Source organism: Rhinopithecus bieti, unplaced genomic scaffold (assembly GCF_001698545.2).
Source record: "Rhinopithecus bieti isolate Rb0 unplaced genomic scaffold, ASM169854v2 scaffold_3764, whole genome shotgun sequence".
NCBI classification, from domain to species: Eukaryota; Metazoa; Chordata; class Mammalia; order Primates; family Cercopithecidae; genus Rhinopithecus; species Rhinopithecus bieti.
In genome coordinates this window covers 987058-1002940 of record NW_016804367.1, presented here as the reverse complement: position 1 = coordinate 1002940, position 15883 = coordinate 987058, and the positions used below count along the sequence as shown (strand labels likewise).

The 15883-nt window shown below is 38.0% G+C and overlaps 1 protein-coding gene across 1 annotated transcript in view; it reads right to left on the bottom strand.

The window, feature by feature from the left end:
* SPATA6 (spermatogenesis associated 6) overlaps positions 1-15883 on the bottom strand; it is a 127229-nt gene that overhangs the window by 89526 nt on the left and 21820 nt on the right. The window contains exon 6 of the mRNA XM_017867523.1: positions 9226-9266. Coding sequence (XP_017723012.1) covers positions 9226-9266 — 41 coding nt within the window. The remainder of the gene's footprint in view (positions 1-9225; positions 9267-15883) is intronic.

The window sequence follows — 15883 nt, the reverse complement described above, 5'->3', positions numbered from 1 at the left end:
AAAAAAAAAAAAAAAAAAAAAAAAAAAAAAAAAAAAAAAAAAAAGACATACACACGACTGGGAAGAAAAGGAAGTTTGACTTACAGTTCCACAAGGCTGGGGAGGTTTCACGTTCATGGCTGAGGGCAAAAGGCACTTCTTATATGGTGGCAGCAAGAGAGAATGAGGAAGAAGCAAAAACAGAAACCCCTGATAAAGCCCTCAGATCTCTTGACACTTACTTACTAGTAGGAGAACAGCATGGGAAAGACCAGTCCCCATGATTCAATTACTTCCCCCTGGGTCCTTCCACAACACAGGGGAATTCTGGGAGATACAATTCAAGTTGAAATTTGGGTGGGGACACAGCTAAACATATCGATGTTTATGTTAATTCTTCTATGCTTTGCCCTGGAACTGACCCACATAATTTCCATGCACAGTCTCTTGGCTAGAACTAGGCCCCATCTACCGGCAATTGGGCTTAGAAGTATGGGAAAGTGTGTGTATAGCCAATAAGTAAGAAATGTCTCTGCCACATTCACTATTGCCACTTTTATTTGTGGTACTGAAGATCCTGGTAAGCTGAGACAAATATTACGAAAGGCAAAAATAAAATTCTTTATATGTAGATGATAAGTTTACCGCTATAAAAAAATCCAAGAACATCTATTACAAGATTGTCAAACAAAAATCAATTCCAAACCTATACATCAGTAAAACAACAAAAATGTAATTTTACCAAAAAAAAAAACAAGTGCATTCACAATAGGAACAAGCCACAAGGTTTCTAGGAATATGTCTAATAAACAATGTACAACACACTAATGGAAAAATATGTAACTTTAGTGAAGACATGAGAACTGAGACCATACGCATTCATATGGCTTAACTATCATAACAAAGAACTAAGACCTACCTACTAAAACATGACATTCTCATGAGTTCCTCAATTCTTACCCAGGAAAATAAAGCTATAAACCTTCATTATTTTCTTCAAGACCTTCCCATAAATCATTTACCTGAGCAACAGACTGCTCAATCATCAATCAGCTACCTTCTCAAAACAACAGATTCTGAATCCTGGCAAACAGTTCCCTTCTCAGGACAACAGATCACTCAACTGAACAAATCCCTTCCTTATCAAAATAGTGTTTACTTGTCAAGACTTTCTTTAAGACCCAGGCCTTTATTCCATTAATCCTAAACTTTTATATCACAAACTTTGCCTACTAGATTCCCACATTGAAAGCTCTCTTAAAACACTCAAGCCCAGTTCCCAAAATCATATAAATATCAGCCATTAACCTTCCTCTTTCAGAGACAACACTAAGACTGTCAAGGTGGTGCTCTCCCATACTGTATTATGTCATACTCAGCTTTGCATGATATCAACAGATTATTCAGTTACTGCGATGGACTTCTGACCAGATGGCAGCTGACAATCCTAGAAGTCCAGTAAGATCCAATAGGCCCTTTTGCCACCACAGCTAAGATCTTCAACTTAGAAATACCAAATTCCTCTGTGACTTCTTTTAGCTTCTCCAGGTGTCTCTCTGGCTATAATGGTGAAGTGGGTCTTGGTACTGAATCTCAGCTCCAATTTCCTTTGGTTAAGCTCTCAATCACTGAGTTACTCTGTCTTTCAGAAATGCAGAACACTTTCAGTAACCTATTATTTGATTATATTTGAAAATTTGTATGCCAGGGAGAAATGTGTCTCATTACTAAAAATACTAATATGTATCCCTCTGTCTTTGTCACCTTTTGAGGGGAGTCTATAAAAGAAAGTTTCTAGAGAAGTGAACAGACAAAAGCTACTAAATCCATTTTTGAGCCAGGACCAAAGACTCACAGGTTCAGCTGTTCTCATTGTACCAACATCCTTATAGTAAAAACTTTGCCCTGGGTCACTTGTCAAAATACCATGAAAACGTTCCTCTGTTTTTTTGTTTTTTTTTAAATTGTTTTCTTCATGAGAGAAATCCTCTGGGAGAGACTGCCTCCAAATCTTCCATGTTTCTAGAATTGCAAATGTGTCCAGTCTTCAATTTGAAATAAGCAACTACTAAAATGAGGCACAAAGACAAAATGCGCACAAGTAATAGATTTGACTAATACTGCCAGACTCATGGATTTATTTCAGTCTAGGCCTACGCCCCTTCCAAGTTATATTCAAGCTTCCTACATGTATTCATACTAGAACTTCATACACTTATTTTTCTAAACAGCATGATTTCACCAAGGATGTTTTAGACTTACAATGGCAACTCTGGAGAATTTTTTATATAAATAAAACTGAAAGGTACCTTAGAATGGAAAGAAGCAAAATCTCACACATCCAGTGGTCTATATTTCCTAACTGCTATGACAAAATTTATTTTTTAATTCAGATTCTAAAAATTCCTTCCCTTAAAAGTTTGTCAGCCAGGCAAATTACAAAACTATAAAAGTTCAACCAACCAGTTTCCTTTGAGATACCCTTCACCATTCTCAATTTGAAACGAAACAGCAATTTATCTTACTATTCTTTATCTCCTGTCGCTATGTTCCTCCATCACCTCAGGCTCTATCCTCCTTCTGCCTGCCTTTCTTCCCATCTAACCTGCTGAAACAAAAGTTCAGGTAACTTCCTTAAAGGTAAATCCCCTTCAGGATGGGACAAGTGTCATGTGGTTGATTTTAAGCCCTGGTCTGTGATTTTTAAGCTTCTGGGCTAACAAACACTGACAGAGACTCTCCAAAGCCTAAACAAGATAAACAGAAATGTGCAGAAAAATTTAGAATTCTGTGAACTCCAGCCTAGTCCTTGTACATTTTCCTGTATCAACAAATGTTATCATCAAACACTGAGTTGTGAAAATCAGAAATCTAATAATTTTTCTTAACATTGTAGAGCTAAGTTCCTTTTAATTCTCTCTGATTTCAAAGCCTTCCTGGCTATTTTTGCCTAGCTCCTGGAATTAAAAAAATAAAATAAAATAAAAAAGCCTAGAAGTGTTTTACTGGGATCTACCTAATTTTAAATTACTCTAGGTAGAGAACATCTTCAAAACATCAAATTTTTCTCTATAAGAACACATTCAGTCATGTGTTCTCATTGATAAGTATGCATTGCTTAACAATAGGGATACCTTCTGAGAAATGCATCATTAGGCGATTTTGTCTCCATGCAAACATCATAGAGTGTACTTACATAAATCTAGACTGTAGAGTCTACAACACAGCTGGGCTATAATGGTATAGCCTATTGTATCTAGGCTACAAACCTGTACAACTTGTTACTGTACCGAATGCTGTAAGCAATTGTAACAGAGTGATAAGGATTTGTGTATCAGACCTAAACATAGAAAAAGTACACTAAAAATAGACATTATAATCTTACAAAACTACTGCCATATTTGTGGTCCATCGCTGACCAAAACATCGTCACACAGCACATTGTTTCCATTTTTCAGGTCTACTTTTCCAACATTAATTCTAAATATCTGTCTAATATCTCTACTGCTATCACCCTCCATTACTACTACCCCAATCTAATCTATCACTTCTCACTTTGACTATTCAATAGCCTACTAACTTGTCTACTACCATTCACTCTTTTCCCAGTGCAATTCATTTTCCATGCTGCAATTCACAGTGATATTTTCAAAGTATAAATCTAGCCATGTCACCTTGCTGTTTAAAATCATTTCACTTGCTCCCATTGTACTTAGTATGATTACCAAAATCTCCAATATGGCCTAAAAGATTTGATCCCTACTTGCTTCTACAGGCTCAATTTACACCATGTACCTATTCATGTCTTTACTTCCAGCAACACCAATCTTTTAGTTGCTTAGACACCAAACCTTACTAAATGCTATTTTACCTTTTCTATTGCACATGCTCTTCCCTCCCCTATTCATCTTCAAAGCTCAACATCCTCAAAATACCTTTTCCATTCTCCTCAACCAGGTCACACCATCTCAGTATATAATATCAAAGCAATATGTATATCCTCCATAATATGTATCACAGTTCCAAGTACGTATGAATGTTTGTGATTTTGTTAGTATGTCTCCTTCCTTTACTACCATGAAATATCCATGAGGGCAGAGACAATTTCTAGTTTTGCTAATTTTATATTTCTAGCATAATAGTGTTGGTCACATAATCTTTTTTAAAGAGATAAAGAGATACTAGGAGCGGAAAGGAACAGAATATTATGGGTGTGATAGAAATGGCTGGCTGTCCACCACAATTCAGCTTTTCCTCCTCCAGAGTAAAATTGTTGCTAAGAAGTAATCTTTGCATCTAGGTGACAGAATGTGATTAGTTATTGGCAATAGAATGTAGGTAAGAATGGTGTGTCAATCCCAGGCCCAGGCTTTTAAGAAACAGATAAGGCTTCTCCATATTTTCCATCATTTCCTACCATGTGAAGAAGACAGCAAGGCCTCAGGGTAAGCCAAAGCCTTAAGATGGGTCACAACATGGAGAAAATAGCACACAGATCAAAAGTATCCACAATTTAATTGTTGTGTAATTTTTTTTTTTTTTGAGGCGGAGTCTCACTCTGTCCCCCGGAATGGAGGGCAGTGGCCAGATCTCAGCTCACTGCAAGCTCCGCCTCCCAGGTTTACGCCATTCTCCTGCCTCAGCCTCCCGAGTAGCTGGGACTACAGGCGCCCGCCACCTCGCCCGGCTAGTTTTGTATTTTAGTAGAGACGGGGTTTCACCGTGTTAGCCAGGATGGTCTCGATCTCCTGACCTCGTGATCCACCCCTCTCGGCCTCCCAAAGTGCTGGGATTACAGGCTTGAGCCACCGCGCCCGGCCTGTTGTGTAATTAAAAACCAAATTTCTATTATATTAAGCTTCCAACAGTTGGAGGGTTACTGGTATATCAAATAGCATTACCTCAATGAGTTTACAAATTGTTATCTTAATGTACCAGCCTTAACAGAAATTGATATACGCATTGGCTTATCAGTTGGAGGCAGGCAGCATGGGAAACAGCTATTTTCGAATAGAAAATTTAAGATGTCTGTAATACAGTGGCAAAATATTTAATAAAACTATAGCCTACAATAACTTGAAGGCAGATCACATGGTTTTCAAGCTTATATCTCTAGGGAAATAAATTGGAAGAACAGTACTTTGTGCTGGTTTTTATTTGTATTTAGCAAGGTGTATTAGTCTGTTTTCACACTGCTGATAAAGACATACATGAGACTGGGAAGAAAAAGAGGTTTAATTGGACTTACAGTTCCACATGGCTAGGGAGGCCTCAGAATCATGGTGGGAGGTGAAAGGCATTTCTTACATGGTGGCAGAAAGAGAAAATGAGGAAAAGCAAAAGCGGAAAGCCCTGATAAACCCATCAGATCTCATGAGACTTATTCACTGTCATGAGAATAACATGGGAAAGATCGACCCCCACGATTCAAGTATCTCCCCCTGGGTATCTTCTACAACACGTGGGAATTCTGGGAGATGAAATTCAAGTTGAGATTTGGCTGGGGACAGAGCCAAACCAAATCACAAGGGATTTCAAGAAAGTGGTAAGCTCATATGGAATCAACCTAATCGCCTATCAACTGATAAATGGATAAAGAAAATGTAGTATACACATACACATACACATACAATGGTATACTATTCAGCCTTTAAAAGAAGAAAGTCTTGTCACTCATTATACAACAACATGAAGCTGGAAGACATAATGTTAAGTTAAATACGATAGGCACAGAAAGACAAATGTCGCATGATCATGCTTACATGTTATATTAGTCTGTTTTCACACTGCTATAAAGACATACCCAAGACTGGTAATTTTTAAAGAAAAGAGGTTTAATTGACTCACAGTTCTGCATTGTTGGGGAGGTCTCAGGAAACTTACAATCATGGCAGAAGGAGAAACAGGCACATCTTACATGGTGGCAGGCAAGAGAGCAAGCAACAGTGGGGAAAACTGCTTATAAAACCATCAGAACTCATGAGAACTTACTATCACGAGAACAACAAGGGGGAAACTACCTTCATGATCCAATCACCTCTCTCTCTCTTGACAGGTGGGAATTGTCCATCTCTTGACACGTGGGAATTACAATTCGAGATGAGATTTGGGTGGGGACACAGAGCCAAACAATATCACATGTGGAATCTAAAAAAGTCAAACTCATAGAAGCAGAAAGCAGAATGGTGGTTGCCAGGGGGCATTGGGGTATGGTGGGCAGAATGCAGAGATGTTGGTCAAAGGGTACAAAGTTCCAGGTAGACAGGATGAAAAAATTCTGGAGATCTATTTTACAGCATGATGACTATAACTAACAATATATCACATACTTGAAAACTGCTAAGACAGATTTGTCTTAGCAGAGAAAACCAGTTGTTACATTCAGTAACACCTTACATGGTAGTATTTCCAAACTTCAGTCATTCACAGAGCACCCTCATAATCTTTGCAGTATTTGCACATATCTTATGCTCTTTTTCTTAAAGTCACTTTCTCTTCTTTATTTATTTATCATGGTGACATGATAAATGAAAATCCAGTATCATACGCTTCACATGCATGATAGCCTTAAAAAATAAAATGAAAATAAAACTCACCATGATAAATGAAAATTCAGTATCACATGCTTTACGAATATGATAGCCTTAAAAAACTGTGAAAATAAAACTCACCACAACAAATAAGTATGTGAAGTAACAGATATGTTAAGTAGCTTAATTTAACCATTCCACAATGTATACATATATGAAAACATCATGTTGTACCATAAGTATATAAAATTTTTGTCAATTACACCTTAATACAGCTGGAGAAAAAAGAAAAGGTAAGAAGCTCAGGAAAGAACTCTCTTGCCTATGCAAAGTATATTCATTCAAAGAACTCATGCAAGGTCCCACTTTTCTAGAACATGTTCTGCAAGCACTCCCAGCTTCATGGCTCTTTTCTGTATAGAAGTCCTAGAGTGTTCTATTACCTGAATATTTATTAACTAACTACTATGTACCTGTATGAAAATAATCCTTTTTATTTTCATGTTAAATGCTGCAGATATATTTATATGAAAATCTGCCTCTTGAATACAAGAATAATTCTGTCAACTTACCATCTACTGCCCCCCAAGGGAAGCCCTGATGTTAAGGAATCCAGAGATGGGAGTGGGAAGGAATTAAAGGTGTTGAAATGCAGTTTTTGGTGGAATTCATTTGGAAAAGAGGGCTCTTAACACCTGTCTTTAAATGGACCAGCCAACTTACAGCAAGATTATAGCTGCCTTAGGATAAAGATTAGTACTTGCTCTTCATTCTATATAGATTTGGTTTACTTATTTTCTCTTAATAATACACTTAGATAATATGCATATGTTAGGAATTCCTACTATATGTCAGACAATATGCTATGTACTACCAATTATTATCAATAAGCAAGATCAATAGGTCCTTGCCATACTATGTTCATGTGTATAACAAATACCAATGCACATGTGTATGTGTTTGCATAAATGTTAAATGTTAGGGTGGAACTGGACTAATTATGCGAGGCCCACTCTCCTCTAGTGAGGGCCTTAAAAAAGGAACAACTCTATATATAAACACTATACAGCAGAAGTAACCAACCTTTTAGGCACCAGGAACCGGTTTAGTGGAAGACAATTTTTCCACAAACTGGTAGAGGGCGGGGAGGATGTCTGGATTCAGAATGAAACTGTTCCACCTCAGATCATCAGGCATTAGTTACATTCTCATAAAGAGTACACAACCTAGATCCCTCGTATGCACAGCACAGTAGGGTTTGTGCTCCTATAAGAATCTAATGCTGCCACTGATCTAACAGGAGGTGGAGCTCAGGCCATAATGTTCACTCACCTGCCACTCACCTCCTGCGATGTGGCCCAGTTCCTAATAGGCCACAGACCACTACTCATCTGTGGCCCGGGAGTTGGGGACTCCTGCTATACAGGAACAACCCTATCTATATAAAGTGCTATATTCATAGTCTACACTAGTGGCTCTCAATTATGAACCCTTAGATAGGTGGCAAAAGAGATGCATAAGAATCACCCAGAAACTTCGTAAAAATAGAAAATTCCAGTCTCCATACTCAGCAATTTCAATTTAGTAGGCTTAGAATAAATATTTATAAAGCTTCACCTAGATGATTCCGGCACTCGTAGATCTGTGTCCCTAAACAGTGCCTTGACTCATTATGTAATTGTGCTATATTTCTTTTATCATAGTCAAAGTATGGCAAAGTATTATGGTATTCAGTACCAGTAGCACAAAATAGTTTAATAGTAGCACAAAATAGTTTAAGTAAATAAATAGTTTAAGTAAGCACATAAACAATGATATTTTAAGAAAAGCTATGGTTTTTCTTTGGTTTTCCCACATATAATAACACTTATTATCAAGATGCTTTCACTTAGGGACAGAAAAGATAAGCTGTGAGACACTTCTTCTCAAAATGTAGGACATGGACTACAGGTGATATGGCAAATAATATGGTACCCAAAATGATTTTAGAAGATAGACAGATTTTACATGGCACATGAACATACATGAAATAATACTGAATCACCAGGAAACATATATTTTCAATTATCTTTCAATAGGAAATTCTCAGTTAGCTATTGGTATGTCTTTTACACCTGTCTACCATTACTTCTCATTTTAAGAAACAGAGAGCACACCTCGGAGCCTTTAGCAAAACAGTATCTAGCCAAAATTTAGAAACATTGCTTTATTTTCACTATATTTTTAAGGCTGTCATACATGTAAAGCATGTGATACTGGATTTTCATTTATCATGGTGAGTAAACAAACAGAAAGAAAGCGAATTTAAGGAAAAGATCATAAATATATGCAAATGCTGCAAAAGGTATACATACATATATACCTGCAAAAATTATGAGGGTGCTCTGAGAATGACTGAAATTTGGAAATAATACCATGCAAGATATTACCGCATAAAACTGATTTCTCTCTCTCATGCACACACATAAACATATACTAATATATTCAATAATTAATTAACACAAATGAATAACCAAAAGTCACAAAATACTTGTAGAAAGACATTAAATGTACGCCTGACAAAGTAACCAAAATAACATATGATATGACAATTATTGTTTTTACATATTTTACTAAATGAATTTGATAATCCCTATCTGATATACGTATATGAAATAGACTCATGTTGTTGTCTGAAAGTCAGAACAATTATTATTCTACAATTCATTCTACACACCTTATAATCCTTGGGTCGGCAGCAGCCAAGATGAGAATGATCTGAAAAAGGAAGTACAAAACAATTAAAGTTTATATTTGGTTTCATTTTTGATTTTTAATAGTATCATTGTTTCTACAATTATGATTCACTCAGAATATTTCAGAGATACTTCAAAATCCTTCAACAGTGTTACATCAGAAAGGACGCTAATCCAATTAGTTAAAATTTGTATTAGTTCTTCAACAATTAAATGATTTCACAAATACTACTTTCATTTGAAAATAGCAGGAAATACCTGAATACAGAAAGGAGTAGCTTTTAGTCAATAAAACAATTTGTCTATATGAAATGAATAGTTTTTAGTTGATAATCAATTTATGATAAAATATAATTTGTATTCACAAATTTGACAGATATTGTCAAACTATATGTTTCCCATTCTTATAGTCCATTCTAGATTCAGGTGTAAAGAAACAGGACCAGCTTTAGAGGGTGGTGGCATACAGTAGTTTATAGATCTTGTTGACAAATAAATCTGCATTATACATTCCAGGCCCAAGCACCTTGGGCACACAGCTTAATCTCTCTAAGTCTCAGATTCCTAATATGTCTGAAGTGCCTCTTTCATAATATTGTTTTAAAGATTATATAAGATATTACATGCAAGGCACTAAAATAGAAATCAACTATTATTACTAATACCATCATCAACAACAACATCATTACCATCAAATGTAAATTTAAACAAGCAGGGGTTCAATTTCAAATTCTGCCACTTGTTAAATATAGTATTCTGGTCCAACTATATAAAGACAATGGATCTGGGTTTCATGCCTCATTTTAAGAGTATGAAAACAATGCCTACCTTATATCAGAGAGTCAGAGTGACGATAACATGATACACTTCGTGAAAATCCCCAGAAAAGTATCTATCACGTAGTGAATTTTAAAACTAATTCTAAATCTATCCATAAGATTACAACCACTACATTGTACATGTAGATTTGGAGCTTTACTCATTACTTAAAGGAGTAAGCTTTCAAGAATCAACTTTTATTGTAACAACTTAGGGTATCTGTTACATTGACAGAAAAGAAAATAAGAACCAGAGACAATCAATTTGCAGCTTCAAGATAGTTGACTAGGGGCATTTTGTACTCCCTTCCTCCACTAAGAAAAACCAAAGAGCAGATAGATAATCATACATTGAATAGATCAGTCAATAGAGAACACTGGAATTCAAAAGGAAATTGACAGACAACACCTAAAGCAAGGAAGGTGGAGGAAGCAAGATGGCCTGTTCAGCAAGGACTGGCACCCAAGAGATACTTCTCAATATAGAGAAAGGGTAAGTGAGAGACTGTCAGCTGTCCAGGTTACCACCATGGATCCCTATAATACCAGGCCACTGAAAGAGCTCCTCAACCCTCATGAGCCCTGAAACTAACGTAAGGAGCTGCTGGGAGATTGTACCACACACCACCCAAGAGAGAAAGCTTCCCCTGGGTCCCTCATGTTCTCTGAGACTTAAGCAGCTATGGCAAGGCATCACTTTAGAACTCCCTCCCCTACAGACTGTGAGCTGTCCTAGAGCCTAGCAGCTGCAGGGCTAAAATACAAGAGAAACACAGGCTGCTGCCCCCAGGACTTAGAAACGAGCTGTCACAAGCTACTGGATGTAGGGCTGTATTAATCTGTTTTTACACTGCTGATAAAGACATACCTGAGAATGGGCAATTTACAAAAGAAAGAGGTTTAATTGGACTTACAGTTCCACGTGGCTGGGGGAGCCTCACAATCACGGCAGAAGGCAAGGAAGGACAAGTCACGTCTTACATGGATGGCAGCAGGCAAAGAGAGGGAGCTTGTGCAGGGGAATTCCTCCTTTTAAAATCATCAGATCTTTGTAGTAGAATAATTTATAATCCTTTGGGTATATACCAGTAGTGGATGGCGGTCATTATGTACATCTAGTTCCTAGATCCTTGGAGAATTGCCATACATGTTTTCCATAATGGTTGAACTAGTTTACAACCCACCACAGTAAAAGTTGTTCCTAGTTCTCACATCCTCTCAAACACGTTGTTTCCTGATTTTTTATGATTGCTTCACACTGGTGTGAGATAGTAGTGTACTCATTGTGTTTGGATTTCATTTCTCTGATGGCAGTCGATGGATGAGCATTTTCTTCATGTCCTGTTGGCGTATGGATGTCTTCTTTTGAATGTCTGTATATCCTTCCCCCACTTTTTGATGGGTTGTTTTTTTTTCTGTATATTTTGAGTTCTTGTAGATTCTGGATATTAGCCCTTTCAGATGAGTAGATTAGCAGTATGTTTATTTGCAGCTATTCACAATAGATAGACTAAGAATCACCCAAATGCACATCTGGTGACAGACTGGATTAAGAAATGTGGACATAACACCATGGAAACTATGCATCCCATAAAAGGATGAGTGTTTTGTGTCCTTGTAGGACATGGATGCATGAACCATCATTCTTAGCAAACTATCACAATAATAGAAATCCCAAACACAGCATGTTCTCACTCCATAGGTGGGAACTGACAGCAGATCAACTTGACCGGAAGGGAACATCACACACTGGGGCCTATCATGGGGAGGGGGGAGGGGGAAGGATTGCATTGGGTAGTATACCTTGATTAAATGAGAATTGATGGTGCTGACGAGTGATGGGTGAGCACACCACATGGGCACAAATATACATATGCTAACAAACCTGCACTTATGCACATGTACCTAGAACTTAGTATAATAAAAAATGAAAAAAATCATAAGGATCCTCGTGAACTTATTCATCTACCACGAGAACAGTATGGGAAAGACTTGCCCCCATGATTCAATTGCCTCCTGCCAGGCCCCTCCCACAACACATGGGAATTCAAGATAAGATTTGGATGGGGGCACAGCCAAACTATATCAAGGGCAGAGACATGACTTAGTCTTTGGGACGGCAGCACAAACGAGATGCCATTCTGGAACCATTCCCCTAATAGACTGTGCACTATCCTGAAGCCCAGCAGCACTGGGGCTGAGGCATGAGTGCCACTGGGCTGAGGTGTGAGTGGTGTACATGCTCCCCACCTGCCAGCTAGGGTGCCATCACAGATGGCAGCATCATCCCAAGCCCCAAGTAGCAGGGCAGAAGTACAGATACTACCTTCCACAACCCAAGCATCCTACTAGTGGCCTGGAGACCACTCTGCCCCTGCCTACCACAGCCGGCACTTGTTCACATCATCTGGGAGCCTGAGGCAAGCAAGACAGGCCTGACTCTGCCCCTCCTCCTCCCATGCCAGAGCACACAGTTTGAGGCCCAGAAGACTGCCCAGCCCAGTCCACCACTATTGGCACCTGAATGCTCCTCCCCAGGGAATGAGATTGGGCCTACACTCACAGCCACTACCACCAGAGCTGGCATGTACCTGTATACACCACCTTCAAGTTGGGAGACTGGAACACCTAGACGATCTCAGCCATTGCCAAAAACAGTGTGCACCGCTTGGGACCCAGAGGGTCATCCTGCCACTGTCACAGTCATCACTCATGCCACACTGGCTACCCAGGGGCTTGCAAACCTGCCCATCTACCTGGCCCATGATGGCTACTACCAGCATCTGAGTAGGCCAACTAGAGGCCATGAATCAGTCCACCAGGACCAGCTAAAATTGCTGCCAGTGCACACCACTCTGGAGCCCAAGGACAGGCATGGTCAGCTCACTACTGCCATCACTGCGATCCAAAGACTAGACTACCTAGAGTCCCAGTCCTCAGCAAAAATAGAACACAGCCTCCACTAATAATTGCACACTAAGCCAATGAGCAAATCTCAGATACTACTGATGCTGTTTATAAACAACAACAACAACAATAACAACAAAAAATCACACAAAGACTACACCAGTGCATGTACCCAGAAAAAGGCCAAAGTGCCCTACCCAACCAGTAATGATGACTCATCTTCAGGAAAAAGTCCCATACAAAAGCAAATTCAAAAAACTGGAACAAACAACTGATATACCAGATGTTCAGATATCAATATAAGGACAAAGAAAAAATGAAAAGCAAGAAAATATGACACCTCCAAACTAACAAAATAATCCTCCAGAAACAGATTCCAATCAAAAGAAAGTCATGAAATCCCGGAAAAGAATTTAAATTATTGATTCTAAAGACATTCAGTGAGATACAAGGCATTCTGAAAAACAATACAAAGGAATCAGAAAAACAATGCAGGGCATGAATGAAACTTTTACCAAGGAGATATATATCACAAAAAAAGAACCAAACAGAAATTCTGGAGATGAATTAATTGACTGAACCACAAAATACATTTGATTTTTTTTTTTTTTTTTTGAGATAGGGTCTCACTCTGCCACCCAGGCTGGAGTGCAGTGGCACAATTTTGGCTCAAAGCAACCTCTGCCTACTGGGTTCAAGCGCTTCTCCTGCCTCAGTCTCCAGAGTAGCTGGGATTACAGGCATGTGCCACTACACCCACCTAATATATATATATATATATTTTTTTTTTTTTTGGAGACGGAGTTTCGCTCTTGTTGCCCAGGCTGGAGTGCAGGCTGGAGTGTGATCTTTGCTCACTGCAATCTCTGTCTCCTGGATTCAAGCAACTCTCCTGCCTCAGTCTCCCGAGTAGCTATTTTTAGTAGAGATGGGGTTTCACCATGTTGGCCAGGCTGGTCTCGAAGTCCTGGCCTCAAGTGATCTGCCTGCCTTGGCCTCCCAAAGTGCTGGGGTTACAGGTATAAGCCATCGTGCCTGGCCTACAAAATACATTAGAAAGCATCAACAATAGACTAAACCAAGCATAAGAACCAGATGTCAGAACTTGGAGATACATCTTTTGAAATAACCCAGTCAGGCAAAAATAAGAAATAAAAAATAAACAAAGCCTTTGTGATCTATGGGACACCATAAAGCAATCAAATATACTAATCATCTGTATCCCCAAAGGAAGAGAATATAAGAGTTCCAAAAACTGATGAAATAATAAATAAAAACTTCCAAAGTCTATCAAGAGACTAGACATTCAGATGCAGGGGGACCAGTACTCCCTAAGCAGATACAACGCAAAAAGTCTTTCTCATGGGATATTATAGCCAAAATGTCTAAAGTCAATGACAAAAAAAGAATCCTGAATAACAGAAAAGTGACTAATCACCTATAAAGAAACCCCCATTAGACTAACAGCAGATTTCTAAGTAGAAACCTTACAGACCAGGAATGGGATGATAAATTCAAAATGCTACAAGAAAAAAACCTGCCAGTCAAGGACACTCACTATTAATATATCCAGAAAAAAAAAATCTTTCATAAATTTAGGAAAAATAAAGTATTTCCCAGGTAAGTAAAAGCTGAGGGAATTCATCACCAGTAAGCCAGCCTACAAGATGTGATCAAGGGAACTCTAAACCTGAAAGCAAAAGAACGACCTTTACCATCTTGAAAACACATGAAAATACAAAACTCAATGATAAAGCAAACACACAAATGAGAAAGAGAAAGGACTCATAGTACAACCACAGATAACCACCAAACCACAATGACAAACAATAAGAGAAAAAGAAAGGACAAAAGAATATAGAAAACCACCAGAAAATAACAATATGGCAGGAACAAAACCACACATATCAATCATAAACTTGAATGTAAAACTAAAAATAGAACTACCATACAGTTAGCAATCTCACTACTGGGTATTCATCCAAAGGAAAGGAAATCAGTATATTGAAGAGATATTGCAGCACTATTCACAGTCGCCAAAACATGGAATCAACCTAACTGTTTATCAATAGATGAATGGATAAAGAAAAGGTATGTATATACACAATGGAATAATAAAGTAATTAGGGCATAAAATTAATGGTATCATGTCATTTGCAGCAACATGAATGGAACTAGGGGGGTCACTGTTTCAAGGGAAATAAATCAGGCATATAAAGCCAAATATTGCATGTTCTCATATGAGGAAGCTAAAAATATTCTCTCATAGAAAGTAGAATAATCAATACTAGAGGCTGGGAAGGGTGGGTTGGTAGTGGGGGATGATGAAGAGCAGTAGCTTAACAGGTACAAACATAAGATTAGAAAATAGGTATACTCTGTTGTCAAAGGAGAGCATAGTAACTGTTGTTAACAACAATGTATTATATATTTCAAAGTAGCTAGAAGAGAGGACTTAAATTGTTCCTAACATAAAGAAATGACAAATACACAAAGTGGTAGACAATCTAATCACTCTTCCTTGATCATGACACATTCCACACAATGTAACAAAATATCACATGTACCCAATAAATATGTAAAATATTATGTATCAATTTTAAAACAGAAAATCAGAACCATAAAATTCTACTCTCACTCACACATATCACTCAAAAGCATTCTATGGCTCTATATTTTACCTTCCCAAACCACCTTATCCAGAAAACAAAGACCTATAGTAGTCTGTATTCAGCAAATCCTTCAGAATTTTTTATAGTACAAGATATTTTCTAGGTGCCCTGAACCATACCAGAAATCAGCTGAAACATTAATGTCTTTTACACGAAGTCAACTTCTCCACATAATGTCAGTAAGATTCGATTTACTTCAAATGCTTTTCAAAATTAAAATAAGAATAAATTCACAGTCCAAC